General features: G+C 38.7%; 1 protein-coding gene across 4 annotated transcripts in view; it reads right to left on the bottom strand.

The window, feature by feature from the left end:
* Positions 1-27,519, bottom strand: part of NNT (nicotinamide nucleotide transhydrogenase) — a 76,156-nt gene that overhangs the window by 25,292 nt on the left and 23,345 nt on the right. For all 4 annotated transcript variants that reach the window (XM_010966311.3, XM_045503775.2, XM_074357869.1 and 1 more), the window contains exons 8-17: positions 16,550-16,683; positions 16,064-16,255; positions 15,351-15,504; positions 12,182-12,343; positions 11,186-11,296; positions 10,097-10,242; positions 8,734-8,929; positions 5,251-5,484; positions 3,922-4,082; positions 2,595-2,774 (exon numbers count right to left, since the gene is read on the bottom strand). In XM_010966311.3, the coding sequence (XP_010964613.1) occupies positions 2,595-2,774; positions 3,922-4,082; positions 5,251-5,484; positions 8,734-8,929; positions 10,097-10,242; positions 11,186-11,296; positions 12,182-12,343; positions 15,351-15,504; positions 16,064-16,255; positions 16,550-16,683 (1,670 nt within the window). The remainder of the gene's footprint in view (positions 1-2,594; positions 2,775-3,921; positions 4,083-5,250; positions 5,485-8,733; positions 8,930-10,096; positions 10,243-11,185; positions 11,297-12,181; positions 12,344-15,350; positions 15,505-16,063; positions 16,256-16,549; positions 16,684-27,519) is intronic.

Genomic DNA, 27,519 nt, shown 5'->3' with positions numbered 1-27,519 from the left:
AGGCAGCTATTTCACTTTTATTATTATTATTATGAATTACTCTGAGCTGCTAAGCACAAGCCATGAAGAAACTATTACTTACAATAAATTGTTTTTTTTGTTAAGAAATAAACAATTTATCATAATAAAGAGAAAAATCAATGAAGATTAACATGAAAAGTCAGAGAGCAGGAATATTTTAAAGGAAAGGAAATGTCTGTCTTCAAAACTGAAAAACACGGCAGGCTTGTTTTTTGTTGCCGCCTTATGATGACATTTATAATAAGACACAGGAGTAGAAAGTGTTCAGTCAAACAAGCACTCCACACCCCGCTGCTGGAGCCCTGACTAGAGAGTCCTTTGTGGAGATCAATTTAACAACATCAATAGCCAACAAAAAGATTTTTACTCCATTTGACCAAGTAAACGTACTTACAGAATCTGACCTGAGAAAATCCTCAGTGATGTACAAGGAGAAATAACATGGACTTGGATAAATAAAATTATGGTATATCTTCGTGTTATAAAAACATGCACACACTAAAATTTATTCGTTAAAAAATTAAACTTTAACATAGAAAGCATATGCATATGAAAAAAGACTAGAATTAGAATATTCAGTATAAACAACTAAGTGGCAAGGGGGCTATAGATTATTTTATATCCTTATTTATCCTTTCCCACTTTCTTCCAAATTTCCCACATTAAACATCTCTTATTTTCATAATTAAATAATTTTTTTTAAAGTAAAGCTTCATCTGTTCTTGAATCCAAGTTACTACAACTGGCTATTACAAACAGAGTGTCAGTCTGACCCAGTGTGAAGCTTATGGTCCCAGATGGCTATGAAAATACCTTTTTAGCCTTACATACAGTATAAGGATAAAAAATAACTGAGGGATGCTGACAGTAAATGGCAGGACTGAGGCAGTGGAAATAGAAAGAAAATACACAGAAGAACTAGAGGAAACAGATCAAGAAATATCGAAGAATGGAAAAAATTTAAGAGAAACATGATATAATCACAGAAGCACATGTAGAGAAGGGTATTTTAACAAGGGCCTTTTACACCTTCTTCTAGTTACTGCTGTAAAACTGCTACTGCAGAAGTTACTATACTTACTATAACCAACAATAAAAGAAACTAAATAAAGGAGGTAAAGAAGAGGAAATAAAAGACACAGGTAGAAATTTGCAAAATACTGTTAACTCAAGAACCTAAAGAAAATCATTAAAAAAAAAAAAAAAGAATAAGAAGGTATCTTATGCTGACACTTCAAGAACCATATACAAGTTCTTCCCACCTCTACCCATCAATACGCCACTGGCCTTGTTAAAATTCAGACCCTCCCATTTAATTTTAAAATCAGTAATTAATGGTAATCTGCTGCCCCCTGCTGGTCATTCAAATTCACTGAATGAAGCAAAGTCACGCTAAGGATTGAGAGTTAATATTTAGAGAAAACTATTTCTAATACAACTGAATAAACTTTTTCTTCCTGATAAGCATTTGTTTTTAAAAATTCCAAAGCATGATAGTTTTCAAATAGGAAACACCTTTCCAAATTCCTTGAACAACTTGAGGGATTTAATTTTAAAACCTCTCAGCTTATTTTGAACTTAGGCTTTCAAACTCTGTTTTTACAATATGGCCCCCAAAAAACTAATTTTTTTATTATGAAAAGATAACTTCAGCATTAAATTCACATAAAGATTTTCAACTAAAACATAAGAGAAATTCTAAGTTGTAAAATAAGGTTTTTTTCCACTGTAATAAAAGAATGAAGGTGGAATATCTTTTTTCTGCCTGAATTACTAACAGGTATAAAATCACATTCTGATTTTACTCAGTTTCATGCTCTTCCTTTCACAGTCATTCAAAACTATTATTCAGAGAATAATATCTTTAACTTGAAAAAGTTTTCTAGTCAAACTTTTAATTATTTGCAGGATTCTTCTTGCCATCAAGATGAGAAACAAATGAAGCTAGGAAGTATTTGTCTTGTTAATTTTTTCCTCTTTTTTTTAAATCATGCTGACCACAAAACTTCAAGATTGGCACTCTCACAGATAACCGGTGGGAGTACAAATTGGAGCAAGCTTGCTGGGAAACACATGGCAGTAATAGACAGAGCCCTTAAAATGAGCACACCAGTCCACTTCAAGCAGTCGATCCTAAGACGAAAATCAGAAGTGCCAAATATGTATTTATGTCGGAAGAAAAATAAAAATCAAACAACCTTAAAGGTCTAACATTAGGGAAAAATTAAATAAATCTTGTATATCCATATGATACATCAGTAAAATAATATTTAAAAAGCATTTTAATGATAGGAAAGTGGCAAGACTATAATTTGTAAGATGTAAAAATTTAAATGTAAAACAGTGTACAGTATAGTAAGTAAACACACAGATAGGTAATACACAAAGAAAAAGAACAGAAGGAAATAAATCAAAATCTTCAGTGTTGATCGCCAGATGGAGGCACTCAGAAGATTTTTATCTTAATCCTGAACCTTCCTAATTATCTATACTTACTGCAGATAAAAGAAATGACAAACAGGTCATCACTTTCAGAACTCCGTCTCCCTTCCCTTCAGTCGCTGGTTCCTTACCACACACATGATGTAGGACAGGATGGCGCCCGAGGAGCCAATGAGCGCGCCCACGATGGTCAGCAGGTTGTTGTTGAGCAGGAAGCCCTCGGCACACAGCGCCCAGCCTGAGTAGCTGTTCAGCACGGTGATGACCACTGGCATGTCAGCACCCCCAATGGCAGCTGTCAAAGTCACACCCTAGGACGAAAACCAGAGCAGAGCTAAAAATTAATCGAGTAAAAAGAAACCTCTGACAAGGAGCATCATGGCACGTAACCATCCCAGTTTTTCTATTAAGAGATTTACATGTAAGTTCCACAGCAGGTAATGACCGCGTGCCCCCTACCTAACTGACTCTCCCACAGACATAAAAGTACAAGCGCTGAACCACTTCCTCTGCCCCCCAAAATCCCTAAGTCCCTAGAAGGCAGTGATGAAAAGAAGGCAGAAACTGGAGAGGGGTCTACGCTTGGGAAAAATAACAGCAGAGTAAATTTCCCAGTTTTTATGGTTTTATTTAGCTGATAAGCAAGACCCTGCAGCTGCCAATTGAAGCAGCGAAAACTAAAATATCTTACTAGTTTGAAAATCTGAGGATAGGGTTCAGAGTGACTAAACAATTACTATATGTCTAACTTTGAGCTAAGCACTGTAAATGATTTTAAAATTTCTAAACTAAAACCTTGTCTACAAAGCATACACTATAGAGTATACTAGACAGACATGAAGCAGTCAGTGACAAACACAGAGCTGAGTGCTGTAACAAAATGCTACACTGTGACCACAGACAACGAAGGAGTACTGTATGTATCCACGGGCTAAATGCAGTAATTGGAGAGGAAGAGGACCAACCTATCCTGAAAGGTCTCCCTGAACACATAGGGTTTGTTCAGTGCATTTCATCTTATACAATTATTTGGTTTAGTATCACAGCTTCTAACAAATGTGAGAGTAACTAACGGGCAGGGACTCCTGGACACTTACTATGTAAACCCCAAGGCACTATTTTATAGGGCCTGTCACACAGCAGGGGTCCTAATGAACAGAACTGAAACCTTTGGCTTTTTAAATTCTGTTCACCAACCCACTGATCTGGTGAAAAGACCCCAGAGCAATAAAGATGTCACATGTGACAACACTGACAGGAATAAGTGAGTGGAGAGAGTGATTTCTTCTCACACTTTTCTATAGTTTCCAAATTCCACAAAGACAGACACATGACATCATTTGAAAAGACTTTTATTCCACCAGGGGACTTGAAGAGACAGGACAAGGCTGGACTGTACTCTAACAGAATACTCCCAGTTCCTCGGCAAGCAAGTGCTTTCCATCTCTGACTACTCACCATGACAGCAGAGAGCGCCGACACGGAGCCCAGACAGGCGATGCCGGTGGTGAAGCTGGGGTCCATCATGAACGGGATGATTCCACCCACACTGGCAGCCAGCAGGCCTGCATTGAGTGCGTGCCTCCCGGGGAGCAGGAGAGGGGCGGATTTCAGGATACCTGGGGCCAAGCATGTGGTGGTCAGAACCTAGAACACATCATAAGAACCACCACCATCCCCCATACACACACACACACACACACACACTCTTAAGTGTATGTCATTTAATCCTAAACTACCAAAACTTAGTATTAGAATAAACATGCTACTTAAAATATCACTTTACATCAGCAGCTATTAAAACAGAAAAGCAAATGAGAGTTCTTACATGTAAATGTTAACAGAAGTAGAAAAGGCGTGGCTGAACTTAACTGTCCTGTACTTTGATCACACAACCATTTCATTCCTCTTCATCATGGAATCATGAAAAGTGATCGTTCTTTCCCTGTTTGACTACTACAGAAGTTGTTCAGTGTGGTTTTATTCATTTAAGACTTCAAAACCAAGTCCTAGAACATTAGCCTCTCTAATTCAATCAACTGCACCCAAGGGAGGAGAGCCCTTGTCTGCAAGTTGCTCTGAGGACAAAGTGTGAGACACGAATGTTGTGGGCTCGAAGTTCTTTTGTGATTTTTACATGTCACTTAAGTTCCCTCACTCACTTAATTTTAATGACTTGACTACTGAGAGGCAAGACCAGATTTTTAAATCACTAACTAGCTTCTCTAGAGACTCGCTTTTTTAGGAAAACACTGAAAGCAGCTATGTGAGTTTTCTTTCCCTCCACTTCTGTTTTCACGACTGCCTTCAGCAGCAGTGACAGCTGCCATGCTAGACCCCTAAAATGTGTATTTGTTTTCAAAGTAAGTAGGGTACCCTAATCACACAAACTTCAGTAAGCCTCTCTCTATGCTGGAAAACGTATGAAGTCCATTTCTGTGAATGCTACACAGGTATCTCTAACCAAAGATCATGACGATGCTATTTTGTTCGTATGTATTATCAGTGTCAACTAGTCCCTCGATGCACACTTCCGTGCACTACTTTCCTCCACGAGCTGTCTGCAGAAGTCATGGCTTCAAAGCTCTGTGAGGTCTGTAAGGCTCAATTAAAGGGAAGCCACCTCTATAGAGGAAAAAAAAAAAACTTTTATAGTACTTCTCAGGGCCATACCAATACTCTTCACCTAACAGGTCCTACTAATTAAGCTCTTTCCTGAAATTGAAATGGACCCGTAAACGCCCTAAATAATAGATATTTACCTCTATATTATACTGAATCACTTACCCTGCAATTTTCCATAGGCAACAAGAGACCCACTAAACGTGACACCACCGATGTAAGTACCAAGGTAGGCCACGATCTTGGTGAGATTAGCTGCTGCATCTGTAGCAAAGTGAGGATACTCTACAATGTACTCTGCTATGCAGGTCAGCACAGCCGCCAAGCCCACCAAACTGTGGAAAGCAGCAACCAGCTGAGGCAAATCAGAAATCTGGATGCGCTTCGCGATTGTCAGCCCTGTTGGGAAACAGAAGTCAGAGAACTCAGAGCTCAACAGACCCTTGAGAAGTGACCACAAGAAAGACCACATGAATATTACCCAGCCATAAAAAAGAAGGAAATGTTGCCACGTGTGATAACATGACTGGACCTTACGGGCATTATGCTAAGTGAAATAAGGCAGACAGAGAAAGACAAATACTGTATGATCTCACTTACACGTGAAGTCTTAAAAAAAAAAAAAGGTAAAAAAAACCAAGCTCACAGTCACAAAGAACAGACTGGTGGTTGGTTGCCAGAGGGTGGTCAAAATGGGTGAAGGCGAAGGTACAAACTTACAGTTATAAAATGAATAGGTCCTGGGGATGTCAGGTACAGTATGGTGACCACAGCTAGTAATACTATGTTGCATGTTTGAAAGTTAAGAAGGTAGATCTCAAAAGTTCTCATTACAGGAAAAAACCTTGTAACTCTGTGGGGTGACGGATGTTAACTAGACTTATTGTGGTGATCATTTCACAATATATGTGTATATAAAAGTCAAATCATGCTGTGCATCTGAAACTAACCTTATGTGTCAATTATACCCCAGTTTTAAAAAAGACCACACTTAAGGATCTCCAACATTGTCATTAGTTAAGTATTTAACTGCTTCCTAGCAAAATATTCTCTTACAGGGACTATTTGGATAAGAACAGTGGCTTAAATACCCCTTCAAAGAGCAGGTTCCCACACACCTAAGCAAGGCACAGCTCCAAAGAACCCAAACACATAGCATCAACACACGACTCTTCCCCTTACAAACTTCCAACACTCCCCCAGACTAATGTTTCTTCAGAACACTTAAGGCTCCCATTAAACCCCTGACAGTCTCCCCACTCATGAATAACCCAGGCTCTCTTCTCTATCAGCCAGCATTCGCCTCTGAGCACACAAGAAACAGCTAGTCTGTGAAGACAACCTAGGTTTTAGGTGTGTGGATGGAGCCCAGTCCAAAGGTAACAAAATGTAACTATTTGAGTAGTAAACAACCAAATCAGGAAGGAGACTCTGAAGGAGTTTCCTGGCTGCAGTTGGGTGACATAGGAGTGGGGCTCAGAATATTTGCAACAATGATGTCTGAAGGTTTTCCTGCCATGAACCTGCAGCACAAGCATTTTCCTTCAGGTGCCTTTCTAGGGATTTCTAAGAAAGCATGCCCAGCCTTCCTGGGTAAGGATGAAAGGAGACGTAAAGCTAATGTCGTGCTGGTAAATACTTAACCATCAGCTCCTCAGGACAAAAATTTGTGTGTATAAATACATACATGAGTTTTTACTTGGTGGGGGGAAGGCAGGGCATGTCTCTGTTTTTTTGTTTGTTTGTTTTTATTGAAGTATAGATGATTTACAATGTTGTGTTAGTTTCTGGCATACAGCATAGTGATTCAGTTATACATATATATACATATTCTTTCTCATATTCTTTTTCATTATAGGTTATTACAAGCTATTGAATATAGTTGCCTGTGCTGTACAGTAGGACCTTGTTGTTTATTCTGTATCTAGTAGCTTTTACCTACTAATCCTTAACTCCCAATTTATCCCTCCCCCTTCCCTTTCCCCTTTGGTAGCCATAAGTTTGTGTTCTATACACATGAGTTTTTACTGATAAAAAGGTATGCAGCACACAATTTTCAAAAAATAATAAAATACGGGGAGGGTATAGCTCAGTGGTAGAGTGCATGCCTAGCATGCACAAGGTCCTGGGTTCAATCCCCAGTACCTCCATTAAAATAAATAAATAAAAACCTAATTAGCTTCCATACCACAAAGAAAAATAAATAAATAAAAATGTAAAATAATAATAATAATAAAATATACAATACTCTATTGTAAGTTTCATAAAGCCAATTGACTTTCCCAGAATGCTTCGAAAGCCTTCATTGATTTTTGCCAAACTCTGGTATCTGCAGCCAACCTAGTGTTTGCAACTGATGAATGGGTATAGTTCCTACATGAATTGCTGGTTGAGATTTTTGTTTACTTTTACAAGTAAGACCAGAGTGAAACATAAGAGGCACATGAGAACTTCACTCATTGTCAATAATGTGAGTGGCAACTTCGCTGAATCTGATAATAGTTTCCAAGTCCTGGAAGAATATTTGCTCAAACTGTTGTCCTAGTCATAATATAATGGTTATTTACTCCACAATATAACACACTTTTAAGTTTAAGCTGCATTATTAACATTATCCTCATCACTTTCTTAGATTGGACAACCAAAAAAACAATAAATGAAACCCAGATTTGTAGCATTTGTTGATTTCCATGGTATAAATACAACTGCCATGGCTGATCTCAAGCTACCAGCGTGATGGCATTAAATATGGGTTCCAGAAAAGACGTACAGAAGCCCACCCACCATTACACAGTGTCTCTACCACACAGACTCAAGACACATGGATAACCTCAAAAGCATAAATAATAAAACCTAGTGAATTCATTAGAAAGTCATGAGTTTTTAGTATTATACTCTTTGTTTCTAATATAATTTTTTAAGTTTATATAATTTAATTTTTGACAATGGCTGTGTTTAATAACCAGCTCAAAAACTTCTTGAAGTTTTTTTTTAACAAGCACTGAATAAGATTAAATGGTGGTTTTTCTGCTGGCACGGGACGTTTTTCAAGGTTTTAACAGGTCTCTGAAGCAGAATCTTCTACTATAACTTATACCCAGCAGACTAAAAGATGAGCCTATAGACAGTACACACAAGAGTCCCAATCCCTCGTTCTATTATCATCTAACTGGACAGAGTCAGTAATGGAAAACCAGGACTGAGTACAAGGCATTTTACAGCCTGCTCTTTTGACGGAGTTGATGTACTTACTCAATGTTGAAAACATTTGTACATGAATGAAAGTTATACCAACTATGATGACTTTTTACCAAAACAGTACTTACTGAAGCAACTTCCATTAAGGCAATTAAATTCTTTCATCAATATGGGCCTCAAACAGAAGTATATATACTTAGAAACTGAAGTACAACTAAAAGTTCTTACTCCTGACAAAGCACTCTTAAATCTCTGAGCCTGAAAAGAATATGAAAACGGATATATGTATGTATATGTATGACTGAACTATGATGCTGTGCATTTGACACAACATTGTAAACTGACTATAGTTCAATTAAAAAAATTTTTTTTTTAATCTCTGAGCCTAATTGCCTTCAGGTGTTCAAAGGGCATTGGTTCACATAAAGGCAGAAACCCAAAAGTGCTTACCAATGGTACCGCCCAAAGCCATTGCTCCAGACATCTGAGCTAACAATTCTGGGTCCGGTTTTAGGCCTCCAAGAGTGGCTGCCAGGCCTCCAGCCACCCCAATCATGCCCAGTGCATTGCCAAGACGTGCAGTTCCCTGGGTGGAAAGCCCGGCCAGGGCGCCAACACAGCACAGGCCGGAGCCCAGGTACATGATCTTTTCAAAGTAAAGGGAAGAGAGAGAAAAAGATTATCAGAACCTTCAGTCTGAGGACAATTTTAAATTTAGACAACAGAAGGACCAAATTGAGCTCTTCTTTCAATATATCAATATATTTTCCTATCCATAGGGGATAGTAACATATTTAATAATTTACATTGTACTTGCAATTATACCATTTATGTAAATTGGTTCCTTCTGGATTTGATAGCATGTACAAATGCTTATAAAATTAGCTAAATTTAAACAGAGTTATTATGGGATCTAGACTTAACCAAATGCTATAAAAGAGCCAACCCTCATGGTTGTAAGTGCCAGGGACCACGCCGTCTATTTTACTTATGTTGTAACTCAGTCTCATGAGAGCCACAGGAGGAAAGAATCATCACCCTCATTTTACAAAAGAGAAAACCAAAGCTTAAAACGGCTACAGAATTTTCCCTAGGTCAATGATCGGTAAACAGCAAATCTAGGATGCAGACGTGGGTCTCCCTGACTCACTGATCTAACCCTTTCAAAAAAGACTGTGTTCATTAAGCAAATACATGTTGGGAATCAACAGAAACCAAGGGAAACATGATTTTTCAGATGTCAGAGAGGTTGTAATTTAGTGACAGTCATTTTAAAGAAAGATATGACTGAGTTCAGAACAAAGTTGAGTCTCTATTATGTTTAGACATGGAACTTTCAGAGTTCAGCTTGATTATTTCTATTTTTCTATACAGCATTCATTTTTGAATTATCATTTTTTAATATACTGGCCATAACATCTGGCTTCATAGGGGAAGAAGTAAGTAGGAAAAGGACTGATAGTATTTAATAATGAAAAGTTTCCAATTTTTACTGATTCTTTCATTGTATCCGTACAACAATCCAGCCACGTACATAAAAGGAATACTAAGAATCTTCTTGGCGCTGCTTACATGTGGAAAAGCTTAGGGACAAGCAGATAAACCCACATGTGCAGAGCTAGCAGGCTAACCTGTCTCTAGAATTCTGGCTCCTGATCCTTAGAGGATGAGAATGCTTTATTTGACCAAGATGTTTTGAGAGTTATTGTTGTACTTGCTTGACAGAATTTAAATTTTGATGATGGTAATGTCAAGACTAACTGGGAAGAAGACACAATGCCAAAAAATAAAAGCTTTCAAAAGAGTCTCTTACTTGTTCAATGTTATAACCACTGTAGAGGGCAGCTAAATATCCTCCAACAAAGGTACCAGCAGGGAGCAGATACAGGTAATTGTATTCTGGGGGATCTGTGGGACGCTTGAACATGTCCAGCATTCTCTGAGTCACCAGAAAGCCACCTTATCCAAATAAATATAAAACAAAAAGAGTTATCTCATTGAGCAACATAATTTTTTAAAGTTATATATACTTTCATATATATACACAATTATATATAATTTTATATATATACATACTATGTGTATACAATTTTTCTATTTTAAGCACATCTTTATCATCGAGGAATAAATATAATTTTAAGTAACATTTTAGAACCTCAAAATTAGAAGTTATTCTATTATTCAAGCCAGTTCCATTGAAGGGGAGGAAACCTAAATACATTCAGGAAGAAAACTTGCTATCAGAATGCAGAACCAACTATTTCTGCGTGACTAAAAGTAAATAGCCATTCAAGCAACTTGGGAATGCAAGTGATCAAAGGCCAGTATTTTTTTCTAATAGGTTATTGTGTTTGTTAAACGCTATAATAAATGAAAAAAGAAAAAAATACCCTATCAACAGGCACCAGGTTTGTTGCACATGGTAAATAATTTTTAGCTACAAAATAGCATCGAATGAGTTTCATACACAAGAGATGTGCTGGGCTTTCAGTTTTCAGGAACACAGGCCAGGATGAGGTAAAAGGGTGAAATTTTATCTAAAGTTATACTCATTCAGAGATGTTATGGTGATAGCTCTAAGTCAGCTTAATGCAAAACTATGCATTCAATACCTTTCCAGTTAACATGCAGCGAGACATCATTTTATTTCTTTGTTTTGGGGCGCTGAGGGGGAGGGGTGTTCTTTTATCAACTAGTTTCTAAAAGTTACACAAGGGCAAAGTAACTAATTTCCCTTCACAGAGAACAACTGTCATCTGAGTGAAACATTTTTTAAAGGCATGATAAAATTCTTAAAATCAAAATGTCTATTTTGACTCTGTGAATGTCTGTTTGACTTATATTCACTTATCACGGTCACCATTAAAAAATAGCACCCTGGGTTCTTTCATGGTCCTCGTACCTGCAATATTGATCGAGGATATGAATGTAGCAAGAGCAGCCAGGCCCTGAGGAGTTGTGGAAGGATACAGATGCCCTCCCATTAGCACCAATCCACCAACTGCAGTCAACCCTGGGAAGAAAGCATCAACGTGGTGAACAGCCATAGTGACAATGGCAAACCAAACGCCATAGCCAAGAGACCTCGCACACACATGCATCACAGAGGAGAATATTCTCGCATGCCGTTCTCACTGAACTCTTTCATGGACAAAGGTTTAACAGCACATTTGCTCCTTTCGCTTAAGGCTTCCACCTTTACCTTTCTAGCTCTGCTCCCCTGATTGATTTAAACCAGTAATGTTATCAGACAACATTACTTATGCTGAAAAGGGACCTCCAGGGGATAAACTGCATCTGAACTGGAAAAAACTACGCATGAACTACAAACATATGATGATGAAAGCCCTGGCTTTGGGCTTTCCTGAGTCTAGTACTTCTTGGAATTGGACCTGTTCCCTGCAGAGATCCTGGAAGCTATGCCTATGGCAAGACATGCCCACTGGGGCCATGAGGCTTCCGAGCCAGGGCAGCTCCCACACCTGTCCAATGTGGGTTTCACTCCTCAGATCTGAGCCATCACTGGGGGCCAGAGAGAACAGTCTTGAGAAGACCTGTGTTTACTGCCGCCCAGACCATGCTGCTACTGTGAAACACTGGCTTCCACACTTTATCAGATGAATCCTTTCTTTGAAGGAAATCATAACTTAAAAGAAGTAAGAGTGGCCCTGCAATGCTTGAAATGGGAGCAGCCCAAAGGCCTGACACACCCCCTTGGCCTCCTACTTCCAACCCCACCCCTGCACCATGTAGGAGCCCAAGGCACCTCAACCTCCACCTCAGATGCCAAGCCCTACAGCTGGAAAACCCAGACTTCAGACACCTCGTTGGAAGTGCTCCTAGAGTTGAATAAGCCCCTGCAGACCTAAGGGGATGGAAAATGAGAACAGGAACAAACCTGAGATTGCATTAGTGACAGACATCAGTGGTGAGTGGAGAGCAGGGGTCACTCCCCAGACGGTATGGTAGCCCACAATGCCAGCCAAGCCGAAAGTGGTCACCATCTGGGAAAAGGCTAAATTGGGAGACGCAAGGCCCAACCCCAGCATCCCAGTGAGGCCTAGAGAAAGAGAGGACACAGTGTGAGCACACATCCAATTATCTCAGGAAGATTAAAAGCACACACACACCCACACACAAACACGTGGGATAGTCAATGCTATTAAATTCCACACCCTTGCCAATAATGAGTTGCTTTTTTTTTTCATGATTTCATGATTGGGAAGGGGGTGGCGAAATGGGATTAAAGGTATTGTGAACAAAATTCAACTTCCTGATCACCACCCCCCAAAATAAACTGTAAACATCTAGCAAAATTTATGAGTCACATTAGTAACAATTTGTACATTTTCCTCTGTGTAACTTGTGCTCTTCCCTGTTTCAACTTTCATTGACAATGCCACATGTGTTTATACAAGTGTTTTTATTCCAGAATTATATGCCTATAAAGGATCTACCAAAGCATTTTCTACTTGGGCAAGACACAACCTTTATGAGACAGAGGCTTTTGTGAAGCCAATTTCATGTCACTCAGATTTGGCTGAGGAATAGGGATTTTAAAAGAGTAGGAAGGATTTCATTCACTCCAGCACCTCCCCAAAACATATGGCTTCCACCCACCCGGGACAGAAGTTTTGCAATTGCTCCTGAATCTGGACTGGACTGCTGGCCAGGGCAGTCAGCTCCAGCCTCAACACCAAGTCAGCAAACAGGATTTTACAAAGAAAAGGGGAAAAAAAAATACAAATTAAGAATGTGCAGAATACGAACAGTCAGCTCTGAACATACATCTTTAATTATTGCCTCTCCTAACAGCAAACATGTGGACGGTTGTTCCGTAACAGAAGAAAGGGTTACCTAATGGTCAGTGAAAACCAAATGATATTGGGTGACCTGGGAGCTGGACTTTTACTTTCCTGAATAAGATATTTTTTTCCCTTGATATAAACTATTTCTTTATAAGTGGCACAGCTGGAACATTAGCAAATGACATTAATTTTACTTTAAACCTTTCAATAAGACTGTAATTTAATTTTTGTTTTCCTACCCACATATAAGATTTCCAGGGTTCCAATGGATGGACTATTAACCATCTGGAGGCAGAATTAGATAGAATATTGTTTTGTGTTCCAGTTAAACATTGGAGAAGCTGTGCAGAGTTATCATTAAGGATATATTTTCTTAAGCCAGACTGCCTGATTCAAATCTTGACTCTCCTGCTTGCTAGCTGTGTGATCTCGGACAAAATTACTTAACCTCTCTGTGCTCCAGTAACCTCATCTGTAAAATTATTAACCCTTTCTGTCTTCATCTGGAAAAAGGAAATAATAATATGCCCACTTCATAGAATTCTTATAAGGAATAAATGAGCCAAGGCATGTGAAGTGTTTAGCACACTATCTAGCACTCATTCAATGCCCACATTAGTCAAGAAGCATTAATTATCATAATCTGCAATCCACTGTGTTGGGCATCTAAGGTAGATATCACACATCTGAAGGTTTTCTTAATAACTATTTAATAAGCTAATGTCTTTTCTATAATACATTAAATAACACCAAATGTGCTATCTCTAGCCTGTATAACAGGAAAAAGAAGAGAAAGGCAGAGAAAAACAAAAAAGAAAGAAAGAAAGAAAAGGGAAAAAAGCAAATCAGATTCTTTGAAAAGTCCTATTCAAATAGATGCCCAACACATACATAAGAAAAATACCTGGTTTTATTTTAAAGGAGGGAGTTTAAGGTAAAGTAAAATAAATATAAGGCCATCCTTTTATTCACTGGAATATGCCATTGTCCTATCTATTAAAATGCAATAAATATTGACCTAATAAACATAAGAGGAACCTGTAAACCATCATATATGTCTTGCTGTATTTCCTTAGGAACCTCAGAGAGAAATGGAAATGTGCACCCCTGCTGACAATACTGCCCATGTACAACACAACAGTAAGTGCAAATTGGGACACTTCTCCATCTACTCACAGTGTTCACAACCAGAGGCCTTTGCCATCATTTTGCTGAGATTTGCTCTTTATCCAAGGAGAGTTACATACTTAGCTTTAAAACATCTGGACTCACATGGGAATTTGGAGAATGCTGAGGCCACAAAAATTCTGTGCACCTGGTGCTGGTTCTTAATTCTTTATAGTTTGGTTTTGTTTGTTTTTATTTTTGGCTCTAAGCAGATCTAAACATTTTTAATTCATTCTATGAAAGAGAAACCAATTTAAAACCAAATATCCATATATCAAACTCTAACAATTCATAGCCAGAATGAATACTTATACTATTTTACAATAATTTAGTGTCTTCATGAAGATAAATTTAAAAACAAAGAATCTATGTTAAATTGTAAAGAAAGAGGTGGGGAGGGTATAGCTCAAGTGGTTAGAGCACATGCTTGGCATGCATGAGGTCTTGGGTTCAATACCCAGTACCTCCTCTAAGAATAAATAAACAAACAAACAAACCTAATTACCTCCCTCACCAAAAAAAAGAAAAGAAAAGAAAAGAAAAAAATTGTAAAGAAAGAGAGAAAACTTTTTAAATTGAATTTTTTTTACTAAGTGAGTAACTTGGGGGGTTTATTCTTCAACGCAAACATTTGGTTCCCCAGTCTGACCGAATGGTGCAGATAATCACAAGTGAAGTTTTATAAACCACAAAAATAAATGAATAAATAAATAACCACATCGATATGCACTTAACACCAACACAACCTGACATACACTTACTACCCATTCTATTTGACATAAATAAAAATATTAACAATTACATCTTCAGTGTTCTCTATAAAAGAAACGTATTAACAGCCTGGGTATTGTTTCACACGCATGCATTCCAGTAACTAGCCCAGGGCCTATATCCCTGGCGGTGGGCAGCCCACGACCTCTCCACGTCCACAGAGGGGGGACAAGTGACCTGTATCTGAAAAATCGCCTCTAACAGGCCCGAGTCCTGATGGAATCCAGAGAAGGACAACAGCATTTCATGTACTCATTTTGACAATACATGCTCACAAAATTCAGAGATTCAGCACTAATTCCTAAGAAATGGGATCTTCACCTGCTGTATACACAGAAGCAGACGTCATCGTCTTCCTGAAGGGTGTAACAGCGGCTGCTTTTTCAGCCTCTAGCTCAGCCACTGTCTTCTGTTTAACTGGGGCACCTTGAGGAATATTTTTTGGTGTGGGAGCGGGGAAAATCACTTCGCCATCCTAACAGAAATTAGAAAAATACCATTTTTTAAGTCAATCCAGCGTTGAGACCAACACAGACAATAGTTAAAATTCTGGGGGGAAAATGTTCTTCTAAAAATAACTTAAACAAATATATAAATTCATGTAATTTATAACTTATCATTTATATAACTATATAACATGTGTACATTAATATATAATGTTTGTGTTTTGCATATACACATAGATGTATAATTAGTATGTGTATGGAACATATAAGGAAGAATACAAATCAAACCTAAATGCAGATAGGTAGGGGAATGTTTAATTTTTATTTTATTCAGTGTTGGGGTTTTTGGTTTTTTGTTTCTGTTTTTCCAAAGCACTGCATATTTCAGGTAAGTCATGCATGTACATAAGTCAGTGATATTTTTCTTTAAATTATTCTACAGTTTTAAACAATTTTTATTGGCATAAACCCAGCACATCAATACTTTACTAGAATATATCATGATTACAAAACAAAGACTCTTCCATGAACAGAAATTCTAGAACAAATTTATTATGTACATAAGAAGGAGCAGATCTCTTTACTCACCTTCATCACTACAGTCCCTCTAATGACATGGCCCATTGTACCAAAGTCAAAGTCATCTTTCACTTCAAAATAAAAATTATCTTTATCGGGGCTGATGGCCTTCAGGAGCTTGGTGATGTTGTTGGAATACAGGGTGCTGGCCTGAGTGGCCATTCGGCTGGGAAGGTCTGTGTAGCCTATGTGAGTAACTCCCTAAATAAACAAAAATACAGTCAGGGAGGCCTATTACTGAAAGCTCACCGTCTTTCTAGGACAATTCTCAGTCAGAGAGTCAAGGCTGAGTTTTGAAATCATACATCTTTATAAATACATACATATCCTCACAAACAAATACATATTTCAGTAGAAGCTTTAAATGTGCCTATTTTTAATCTTAGAAAATTCCAGGCCACCATTTCTCTACAGACTTAAAGGAATAAACAGTCTCTCACACATCACTGAAGCTGTGGGGATTGGGTCACAGACAGAGGATGCTTTTCGCTCTACCTTATGAACATAAAGTTCTCCCGGCTTGGTGGTTTCAAAGTTTCCGCCGGCCTCAGCAGCTAAATCCACAACAACTGACCCTTCCTTCATGGACTCGATCATTTCTTTATTAAATAAAACGGGAGCTTTTTTACCTAATAAAATCAAAGCAAACAGTACAAATTACATGACATGTATATATGTTTAACTCTGTATTCTAATTGTTACAGTGGTCTCTCAGTACTCAGGGATTTAACATCTGAAATTTTAGCTCTGTCAAGAGACCCCCCACACACAAAGTCCACGACACAGGTGAGACCGGCCACTCCCCTAAGGAAGAAACAGGACCAGAGAGCATGCAAAGCCAGAGTGCGGGAGGGAGAGGCAGAGCCCTCCCTTTGCTAGGCAGGGAGATCTCAGCGAGCACTGCTCTTCTCAAGTGGTTTCCACCCAGAACCACTCATGAAGAGATGAACATTTTGCCTGTTTTCTGAAATATGCATAATAATGAGCTAGTAAGGAAACTCTGTCCACCCTGGTGCTGGGAATCTACTGGTAGGTAAACGGAAAAGATCCCTGTTCTCACGGAACATGCTTCTCATGAGATATTTACATTTCAGCCCATTCACTGATTCTTACATAGAAGGTAAAGCACCAGACAAGATTTTTCAAGTGAGCATACATCAGTACATTCAACAGGGCCCCACACAGTCGGCTTATTATCTTGTTCAGGTTTCCTAAAACAATGTAAATATCTAAGCCAAAAGAAAAAGGAAATAAGCTTGTGAGATCAGCTATAGGAAAGCAGAGTTAATAGCCTAATTACCTGTATCTTTCCTTTTGAAAGTTTTCATCTCTGTTTACAGAATTTCAATAAAAGCACTGTCAATTTTATAAATGAAAATCAATTTAAAATAAATTTGCATTATAATAACCTGTTTTTCAATCTACCTGATTGGAATACGTATGATTTAAAAAAGAAAAATAACCTCTATTTGTAGCACATGTGAAAAAAAAAGTTGTGAAGATACAAGTGGGCATGTATATAGTAGCAAATTGAAAGTGCTCACCTGTACCTTGCAGTTGTTCACTGTCATCAGCCTCCCTTCCTCGGGTCCAGAGCCTCTTCTCTATTAACCAGCCTTTCATTTATCACAGCCCTTCCTCCCACCTTACTTGCACCCTGATATGCTTTAAACTACTCTTTTGGCAATATCCAATTTGGATCCAGGTCTACCCTCTTTGACTCGCAACTGCACCAGCTTTATGACCAGCAACTTCACAAATTTGACCTGGCATCTAACTAAATTTCTCCTGCCCTAGAAATTCTGAATTCCTTCTTCCTTCTGAGACATCTACAGCTTCAGATTAGATCCTGGATCTGTAACGCTGCCCTTTTTATAAGACTTCAAGTGGCCGAAATCATTTAGGCTCCCTAGAAAACATCCAGCGGATCACCTGTTTCTCTTCTTCGATTTTACTTATTCAACCTTCACAAAACAATTATGCAGTGGCTGACACACCTTTAAATGCACAAACACACACACACCCTCGAATCTTAACAGAGATAAGAGGTGTTCTCTCCATATTATCACTCTGAAATTCAACCACTTTTGAAAGGATAGCATATTATTTCACAGAGTATTTTATTTAGTGTATAGCCAAATAACTGGAAAGTAAATTTTAAAAAATATTTAAATCACAGAGGGACATTTAAAAGACATGGAATTACTATGAGTAAAAAGGATAAGCAAAATAGTAGACATAGGATGCTCCCATTCAATGTAAAAATTATGTATATGAGTGTTCCACATATATGTCTATATACACACCTACATAAAGTATTACATATACTACACAGTTCCTAGTAAATTCTATAGTATATAATGTTTAACAGTATCAGGATAACTTTGAGTGGTAAGACTAAGAATAATTCATTTTGTTCTTGGTGCTTTTCCTTATCTCCCAAGTTCTCTAGAAGAGCTTGTTTTAATGCTACAATTTTAAAAATTCAGTAAGTGTTACAGGGAATATGATGAAGAATACGACGCGCAGCAGCCTTGAAGCACTCACATGTGGATTAATTTTTTGAAAATTCTGAGAAGTGCAGATATGCAAATTGAAAACAGAAGTGAAAAAACAGAGCCAAAAGAGGAGAGGAGAAGTACATAAAAACTCCAAATGAGCAAACCCTCAAAAGATTAGGTCAAGAGAGGGAAAGCCAGATAAGGAAATTTCAAAACCCTATCTTACCCTGATGGCCTACAACGGTAAGAACGTCATGTATGACAAACATGGCATCACAGAATAGAAGGAATGAAAGGAATAAGATGGTTAGTTAGGTTTTAGGGGGAAAATCTACCCAAACCGAATATCATACTTCAAACTAAACTAAACACTATACATCAGAATGATAAAGGAAGAAAAGCAACCCAAAAAGAAAAAAAGAAAGAAAAACTTTGGTGAATATCTCTCTTGCCTTTGGATTAAAAAATACTTCCTAAACTTACAGCAATGGGGAAGACTACAAAAGAAAACATAAATAGATTTAAGTATGAAAAATGCATATAGTAGTAGCCTCAAAAAAAATTACACGACAAAAAATTAATATAAAAGCTCACAAAAATTAAAATGAAAACAAAACACTAATATCTTACTAGAAAATGAACAAATACAAATGACCTATTCAAAGAGAAATAGTAACCAAATTTTTAAAAAAGTTCACCCTAAGAGTCAAAGAAACGTGAGTACAAAAAGCGAGATACTTTTTTTCCCTCAAATTCAAAGAATCAACAAAATCATAATATTGCTGAAATGCAACAATTAGCCAGACAATCTATTGATAAGATTATTAGCTGCATCATCTTTCAGGAAAGCATAGTTCATCAAGTATACATCAACTGCCAAAAAAGTTGATATCCATTCATCCAGGAATTCTACTTCTAAGATTTGATTAACCCCAGGGAAATAAGTGAAATATGGATACAGGAATAAAGCAGGGGAAAAAAAATGTTAGAACATTATTTTTACTTGACAAAAACTGAAAATCCCAACTTTGGAAGAACAGATATATAAAATATGGTACAGACAAGTAAGAAAATTCTAAAAAAACCACTAAAATACATTTACAAAGAGTTCCCAATGACTTATTACATTAAGGGGAAAAACTTGTCATATTAAGTGGGGAACGTAAGCACAACATTGTATCCTCATCTAACATGATAAAAAGGCATGGGAAAGGCTGAAAGGAAATGATAAAATGTTAACAGTATTTGTCACTAAGTAGAGGGATCACAGATGATCTTTATTTTCTACTTTGGACTTCACTGCATTTCCAACAAAAGTCACATACTATTTTTATAAAAATAAATAAAGTACTCCTGCATAATCACAACCAGTTTCTCCTTTAAGTTGAGGACAGAGATTAAGAGTTGTACTAGAATAATTAAAATAACTTAGAAATGCCATTGGCCCAATCTGTTTACTTACCAACTGTAAAGGCTTCACCTAAAGTCCTCCACCCTCCCTGTGACTGCAAAGGAAGCTATACAGTTAGGATGGCTTTCAAAGGTTGCATCCAAACACTTATACTGGGAGACAGAAACATAACTAAGGGTGGGCAACAAACTAAGACATACAGATGTTTTATCACATATAGAGAAGAATATATCCAATACTTAATGCAAATCCTTCAAATATAGAGACATGCCCTAACACCCCAGCAATGGCCCTGTGCAGATCCTAGATACAAGGGTAAAAGGTCACAGAAGCACATCAGGTGTTTCAAGATAGAACTGTAGGAGAAGGCACAAGAGTTCATAAAAAACGCAGGTAAGAGAGATTTTTTTAGAGGTAAAATTGGGCTTTCCCCTTTTGACTGCTCACTTCTGTTAATTTTATCATTTGTCTGCAAAAGATGAGATACACAAAAAGACCAAGTCTGTTAAATTTCCTCAAACCATCTCCCCTACCACCAAAAAACAAAACAAAACAAAACAAAACAAAACAAAACAAAAAAAACAAAAAAAAAACCCACTATGATTGGAAACAACAAGGAGAAAAAATTTTTACTATATTCCCTGGCACAATACAAACTGTGGGTGAAAGGTCTGGCATGACGTCCAACTTCATGAATTTGTCGTATTTCGTGGTGCTTTCTGGTTCATAGACATTAAGTTCCTAATAAGATTACTGAGTTCCCTCCCAGTTGGGAGTTTATGTCCATACTTTTGCCAAGACAATGGCAGGACACCACATACTCATAATCATTCAAGTATTCATCCATTCATTGACTCAATTAATATTTATTTAGTGTCTAACCATGTGCAGGCTAGATGGGGAAGGAAAATTTATAGCTCTGAGGTCTAATATTTTAGGACTGAGAGGCTGTATTCAAAGGTTAGTTAGTTTTTATTACTAGGATAGCTGAGGTATTTATAGCACTCATCTAAAATTTTTAAGTATAGAATTTCCCAACTGGTTGGCCATTATTTGGGGTGAGCAGGGGTGCCACAGATTAGTGTAAGGTCATTGAATCTCTGTGTGCACCAAGAACTGACAGTGGACTGAAAAAACATTGCACACACTTGTACCTTCTACATGTGTGCGTGCATGGCGGTGATTCACAGAAATTCGTTCTGAAATGAGACTGAATTCATAGTATCTTTTCATACTCATGTGTTTTCCCATTAAACAAATAGTAAGATGCAGTTTTTTAAGTATAAAAATTCAAAATTTCTAGAAAAAAATTACTTCTAAAAATAGTTGTAACAACTTATTGCTATGTAACAAAAGAATGTATCATTGGCCTCTCTACAACTCTAAACTGAAAAAGAGAAATTTAGCTTAAACTAAATCCCAAAAGCTAAAGATTTGCTGGAAAGTTTTGCAATATATTACCTCTCTGAATAACTCAGGCCTAACAGGATCATCTGAAATCAATAAATTCCCAGATTCTATCTTACTGGGAAAAGAATCAAGCCCTCACAGACAACTTTAATCACACCAAAAAAAAAAAAAAAAAAAGAAAGAAAGAAATTAAGAGGAAACCACTAAAAATATTAAGAACAAGACACCAAGATTAAAAAGGTTTACCACAAAATTTTATAATGATTCCAAGGAAGCATTTAGCATTATTTACTGGAATTATTCAATGGCATATAATCAGATGGGGAAATTCCTAACTTCCTGGCCTGTAAGGCGTCAAATTAGGCAGGCTCAAGAAAAACTCTCTGCTTTAACAAAAACATGGTATATTTAACACTATAGTAGCAAAGAGATTAATAATATAAATTATCAAACATATTTATCTAAACCAAAATAGATTTCTCATAAACAAGTACTACAAAGACAAGGATAATTTTTAATGTAACACATCATGCATGGACTAGATGCAAAACAGAGCATGTAAAGACATTCTGAACCATAGTACTTACACATTAAGAAATATCATTCTAATAATACAGTTTTACACTGAGCACTGATGTTTGCCCAACGTCTTCTTGTTGCTACTCTGATTTCCATTTTCTCTACACAGTCCACGAGCTCTGGGAGAAATGACCTGAAACTGCTCTAGAAGTAGGCCTGGCTGGCCTAAGGGTAATCTCATCACCTTTCTGATGACCGGTTCAGAAATCCAGAAGTAAGCCAGGGTCATCTCATGCCCTGCCACATGGATTGGTTCAGAGGTGGGCATGTCACCCTATTAAGACCGGTAAGAAGGAAGGAAAGTGTACTCAGGGCTTCTGAAAAAGAAGTTTCCTTGTTCTTGGAGAGGGAACCAGCAGAACTGGCTTGCCTCGTCCTCTGGATGTTGTGCTGGGCTGTGCAAACCGGAGCCTGAAGCTGCCCCTGCTGCCCTCCCCCTCTGAGGGGAGAACCAACTCAAGGAGGGCAGAGCTGCGGAATCTCGGGTTCAGAGAGACACATCAGCTGTTCGGCACTGAAACTGGAATTTACATCTACTCTCGCTGACTCTAAACCACAATCTGATCCCCAATGAATGGATTCAACATAGGCAGATAAAATTAAAACTGGAGGAGGGGAACGAGGCTGTCCGCTACTCATCAAAATCCACATTTCTTACGGGTTGAATTGTGTCCCCAGAAAAATTCCTATGTTGAAGCCCTAACCCCAGGTTAGGGTTTAGAATGTGACTGTCTGGAGAGAGGGTCTTTAAAGAAATGATGAAGTTAAATTAGGCCATTAGGGTGGGCCCTAATCCAACCTGATTGGTATCAAAACAAGAGAAAATATAGACACACAAAAAAAGACACCAAGACCATGTGACGCAGCAAGAAGAGGACCTTCTATAAGCCCAGGAGAGAAGCCTCAGAAGAAACCAAACCTGCCAACACCTGGAACCCAGCTTCTAGCCTCCAGACTGTGAGAAAATACATTTCTGTTGTTTAAGCTGCCCACCCAGTCTGTGGGATTTTGCTAAGGCAGCCTTAACAAACTAATACACTTAGGGCACACAGGCCACAATTCCCAGCCTCCTTCACAGTTAGGTCTGGCCATGTGAGCAGGGTGGTGTGTGTCACTCCTAAGTGTCCCATGCACACTCCTCCAAGTCCCTTTCCCTCTGGCTGGCTGGAACAGAGGCAGGGCCCTGAGCAGCCTCCACAGCCTCATAATGATGATGGTAACATGGTAATACCCGAACCCCAGCTGCACACGAAGGAGCACTGCCCGCCAACATGTCCACCACTGTTAACTGAGCAAAAAGTACATTTCTGTAGTGTCTGAGCTTTGGGGTAAATGTGTTGGAGCACCTAGACCACCCTAACTAATCCTGAGGCACAAGAAAGTCCAGGAAAAGTGGAAAGAAGGAAGAACAGAGATGCGTATGGTGGAAAAGTGCTGGTTGTAGCAGTAACTCTTAGCGGGCACTGCTTCCCCAGAGAGAGCCTCAGTGTCCAAATCCTTTTCAGCTCAGGGACTGCCAAGGAGGGGAGCACAATGCTTCCTGATCTTGCAACATACTTCTGGAGAAATAACAGGTCAAACCAAAAGACAATTCTGTGCCATAAATTTTCCTAGCAGGACACTTGTTAAATTTGGCCCAAACATCACTGAGTGTGCTCAAACACACTCTGAAAAGTCAGGACTGATATATGGCAATGGAAAACACCACAACTTTGGCACCTCCCTCTTGATGACAAGTTGCCCTGCCTCTATTGAAAGCTACCAAGAGGTATGCAGACAGCCTGTGGTTCCCACCCCTTGATGTTACAACATTTAAATATTTCTCTCTGTTCTTCAGACTTCTCAAAACAAATGAAACCTTGTATGAGTAATATTACAAAATGCCATACAATCATACAATGCATTTAAGGGAGGGGAGGATGGTAGATGAATAGGATTAGTCAGTTAAAAAAAATTAAATAATATAAAAAAATTGGAAATCACTGATCTGTATAGTTTTGTCCTGTAAGACCATAATGCCTACAAAAGAAGGAAAAGAACAATTTGAAAAATAAGTCTTTATTTCAGAGAAAAATCTTGTATGGTCATCAAAACAATATTATCTTTTTGGAATTTCATAAAAGGAGAGTATATCGCTGTATCAATTATTTCCTTGCCTAAAAGAACAAGTTTGCAAATTACGGTGGGAAGTTATTCTTTTGTACTACATTTCTACTCCATGTGAAAGATGGAGTCAAAGAGACTGGCAGCATCAGGTAGAGAACCACTGTTGAGTTTCTAGGAGACTGAAATCTCTCAGGTTTGGTTTCCTATGTGTAAGGCCCTTGCATCTCAAGGGAACACACCCACTCCCAACTCTCCAGTCATACAAAATCACCACAAAGGTCCTCCAAGGGGTGGATTCTACAGACCCTATCTGGTAGAGATAAAAATTAAAGACACCATTACCCTAATTTGGATTGTGCCCAAAAAGAGGTCCAAGTACATACGGCCTAAAGTATTATAATTTATAATCAAGCAATGAATATCTTCCCTCCTGGCTAAGAGGACTGTCTACTTCCTAGTTCTATCTGCTGAGAGGTGGCGCTGACCATCTCAAACTGCCAACTTGGCAAGGTCCTGGTTTGAAAATTTAAGGAAGCTAGCTTCCCAGTCTTAAATCAGCCTCTCCAGTGTCCCTAACCAAGAGTGTTCTATCTTTCCCTGAATAGCACTGGAAAAATAAAAGGGATTGTACCCACCGAGACCTAAGGAGAGCGCCCAGGCTAGCTCAGCGCGTGCTGAACCACTGTTGTGCGCCAGGCTCTCTGGTGAGCACCAGCCACGGCAGGGATAAGCCAGGCACTCCTGCTGCGCCCGCAGGATGACAGGGCACCAAAGGGCGGTGAGACTGAGAACCACCTACTGGAATCTGAGGCACAGGGAAATGCTATGAATGCGGGAAAAAAGAGTGTTTCCCAGGGACCAGGGGATGGCAGACACTACGGAGAAACTACTGAGTCTGGTAGGATTTCAAAAGGCAGGGAAGACGGGGTCAGCATTCCAAAGAGAAGGAACGATCTGCACGAGGCCCGGAAGTCCTGGGCCGGTGTGTGGGGTAACGGCAGCCAGCAGGACGGAAATCAGGCCCAGAGAGCAAGAAATTAGTTTAACACGAGGCCCAAAGCTAAATCAGGACTAGAAACTGAAAGACAATGAACACCTTACGAAGGAGTGCACAATTTAGAGTACAGGGAAGGGTGGGGTGGGAGGGGCATGTGATCCAGTCCTGATGACTTCAGACGCCTTTAGCGAATGATGCTGGGAACCAAAGTGGCCAGGTTACTGTCATCATTACTAAACAAAACCCCAGGCTTTGCAATAGCTGTGGTTCAATTGTGAAATGAGGGCAGGACCTGAGGTGGGGAACGGGAGAGCAGGAAAGCTAGATGACCCTGTGATGCTTAAGATTTTCTTTCTAATCAGGCGGTCATCAGGAAAGGGTTTAAATGGAGGAGACTTGTGCCCCGCAGGGTAGATTAAGCGCGTGCCCCACAACACTCTTAATTCTCACGGGAATTTAGGCAAAATTTGCCTAACACATCACCAGTGCTAAACCACTGTGATCCCTCCTCACTCCACGCCTATAATCCCCTCCCTAATTTTCCAACCTGATTTAGTCTCTTGCTGATTAAATATTTTAAGTCGATGAAAAGTCTCTTTAAAAGGGTTCCAGAACAACAGAAATGCTAAAAAATCTCCTATGGCTCAGAAGGTTTAGTGAGAAAGTCTATGAGCAGAGCCTGAACATTAGTGGGGGGGGGGGGGGAGGCTGCTGTCCTTCTTAGTGGTGACCCTACAGGTCACAGAGCTGGGCGGGAGGTTGGAAGTTTTCTCTGGGGTGCACACTGCCACAAAATGGGCTGTCAGCTAGGCCCTATCTTTATTTTTTTTTTTAGTATTTCCACAAACTTTTATTTATTTTAGAAATTATACTAAAATACATATACATGACAAAATTTACCGTCTTAACCATTTTAAGTGTACAGTTCAGTAGACTTACGTAGATTCACATTGTTGTGCAACCAAAGAACTCTTTTCATCTTGCAAAACTGAAGCTCTCTACCCAGTAAACACTAACTTCTCTTTCTCTCCTCCTCCATCCTCTGGCAACCACTCTTTTAGTTTCTGTCTCTATGAATTTGACCACTCTAAGTACCTCAGATGAGTGGAATCATACAGTATTTGTCCTTCTGTGACTGGCTTATTTCACTTAGTATGATGTCTTCCAATTTCACTCATTATTTCTACAAATTTTGAGTTAGGATTTTATGAAGTAGAGAACTAAACAGAGAACTGGAGGTGAATTTCTGTTAGATGACATCTTGAGTGACACAGCCTCATTCTGTTCAGAGATTCATGTCTTTGATTTCTGAAGTACAATATTATTAAAGAGGATTAAAAAAGCTTTCCAAGTATGTCTGGTAAGACTGGTTCTTCACCATGTCTCAAATTTCCTGATATAAACCCAACTGAATTATTTCTACCAGAAACATAATCAAATTACAGAGTAAATAATGTAATTAATACCTTAAATACAGTTACTTTCCTTTGAGCTAGGTCCTGTCTTAAAGGTACCTACAGGAAGTGAAATCCAAGCCCTTAACCCATCACCCAACCCGATGGAGGGGATGTAGGTGATGGTACAAGTTATGAGACACAAGATCTAGGCAGCAAAAACCTAACTAGCTACAGAAAACTTCCTTCCACATACAATCTTCATTCCACCTACAGACTTCACTAGCACAACATTACTGTCTGTTCAAGCCCACTGACTGACATGTGCCTAGGAGGAATGAAAACTTACCAACACTGTAAGATTACAACCTGAAGCTAGTTAATTGCCTGTGTCCCTCTATCAACGTTCTTATCCATGCCAGGTCTTCAGTACAGCCACGAGGATCTGGGTCTAAGGAATTTCAGAACCTGTGACATTTGACTTAATCCCCTTTGGAGCCACTCAAGGAAAACTGAGAACAACTTCTGCTCCAAGAGTCTCTTAAGAGCAAGACACACCATCAGCTGACCCATGCAAAGGCTCAGGACAAACACCAGCAAGGGTACAATGCCAAAGACAGTTTTTAAAAGGGCATCTGTATCTTTATATAATCTTTTCAATTTTTTTTTTAATGGTCATGTTTTCAGGTTTTAGTCCTCCAGGGATCTTAAAGAGGTTCAGATAGATCATCGTCTTCCTTATAATAGTCTAATTAGCTTTTCTCTTCTGAGGGGCTTACCAAAAAAGTAACAGAAAGGTCCTTCTCAGTCCAGCCTTCTGAATGTGAGCTCTGGTGAAGGATTTTGTGCAAGTTTACAGCGCTCTGAGCAGATGGCTTCAGAAAAGACTGAAATAGGAAAGGCTCAGCAAAACAGATTAATAAAACTTCTTCTACAAGTCTTCTTTAAGACTATTATATAATTTGACCTGTTACTAAAAAATGCTTACTATAAACTACTTGTGAAAAATAAGATGTTATGTGGGGTAGGCCCTTTTAAAAGTCTTTATGCGTTTTACACAAGAAGTC

The sequence above is a fragment of the Camelus bactrianus genome, chromosome 3, assembly GCF_048773025.1.
Source record: "Camelus bactrianus isolate YW-2024 breed Bactrian camel chromosome 3, ASM4877302v1, whole genome shotgun sequence".
Lineage (NCBI taxonomy): Eukaryota > Metazoa > Chordata > Mammalia > Artiodactyla > Camelidae > Camelus > Camelus bactrianus.
Note: the sequence above shows the minus strand (reverse complement) of the source record. Positions and strands in the feature narration are given on the sequence as shown.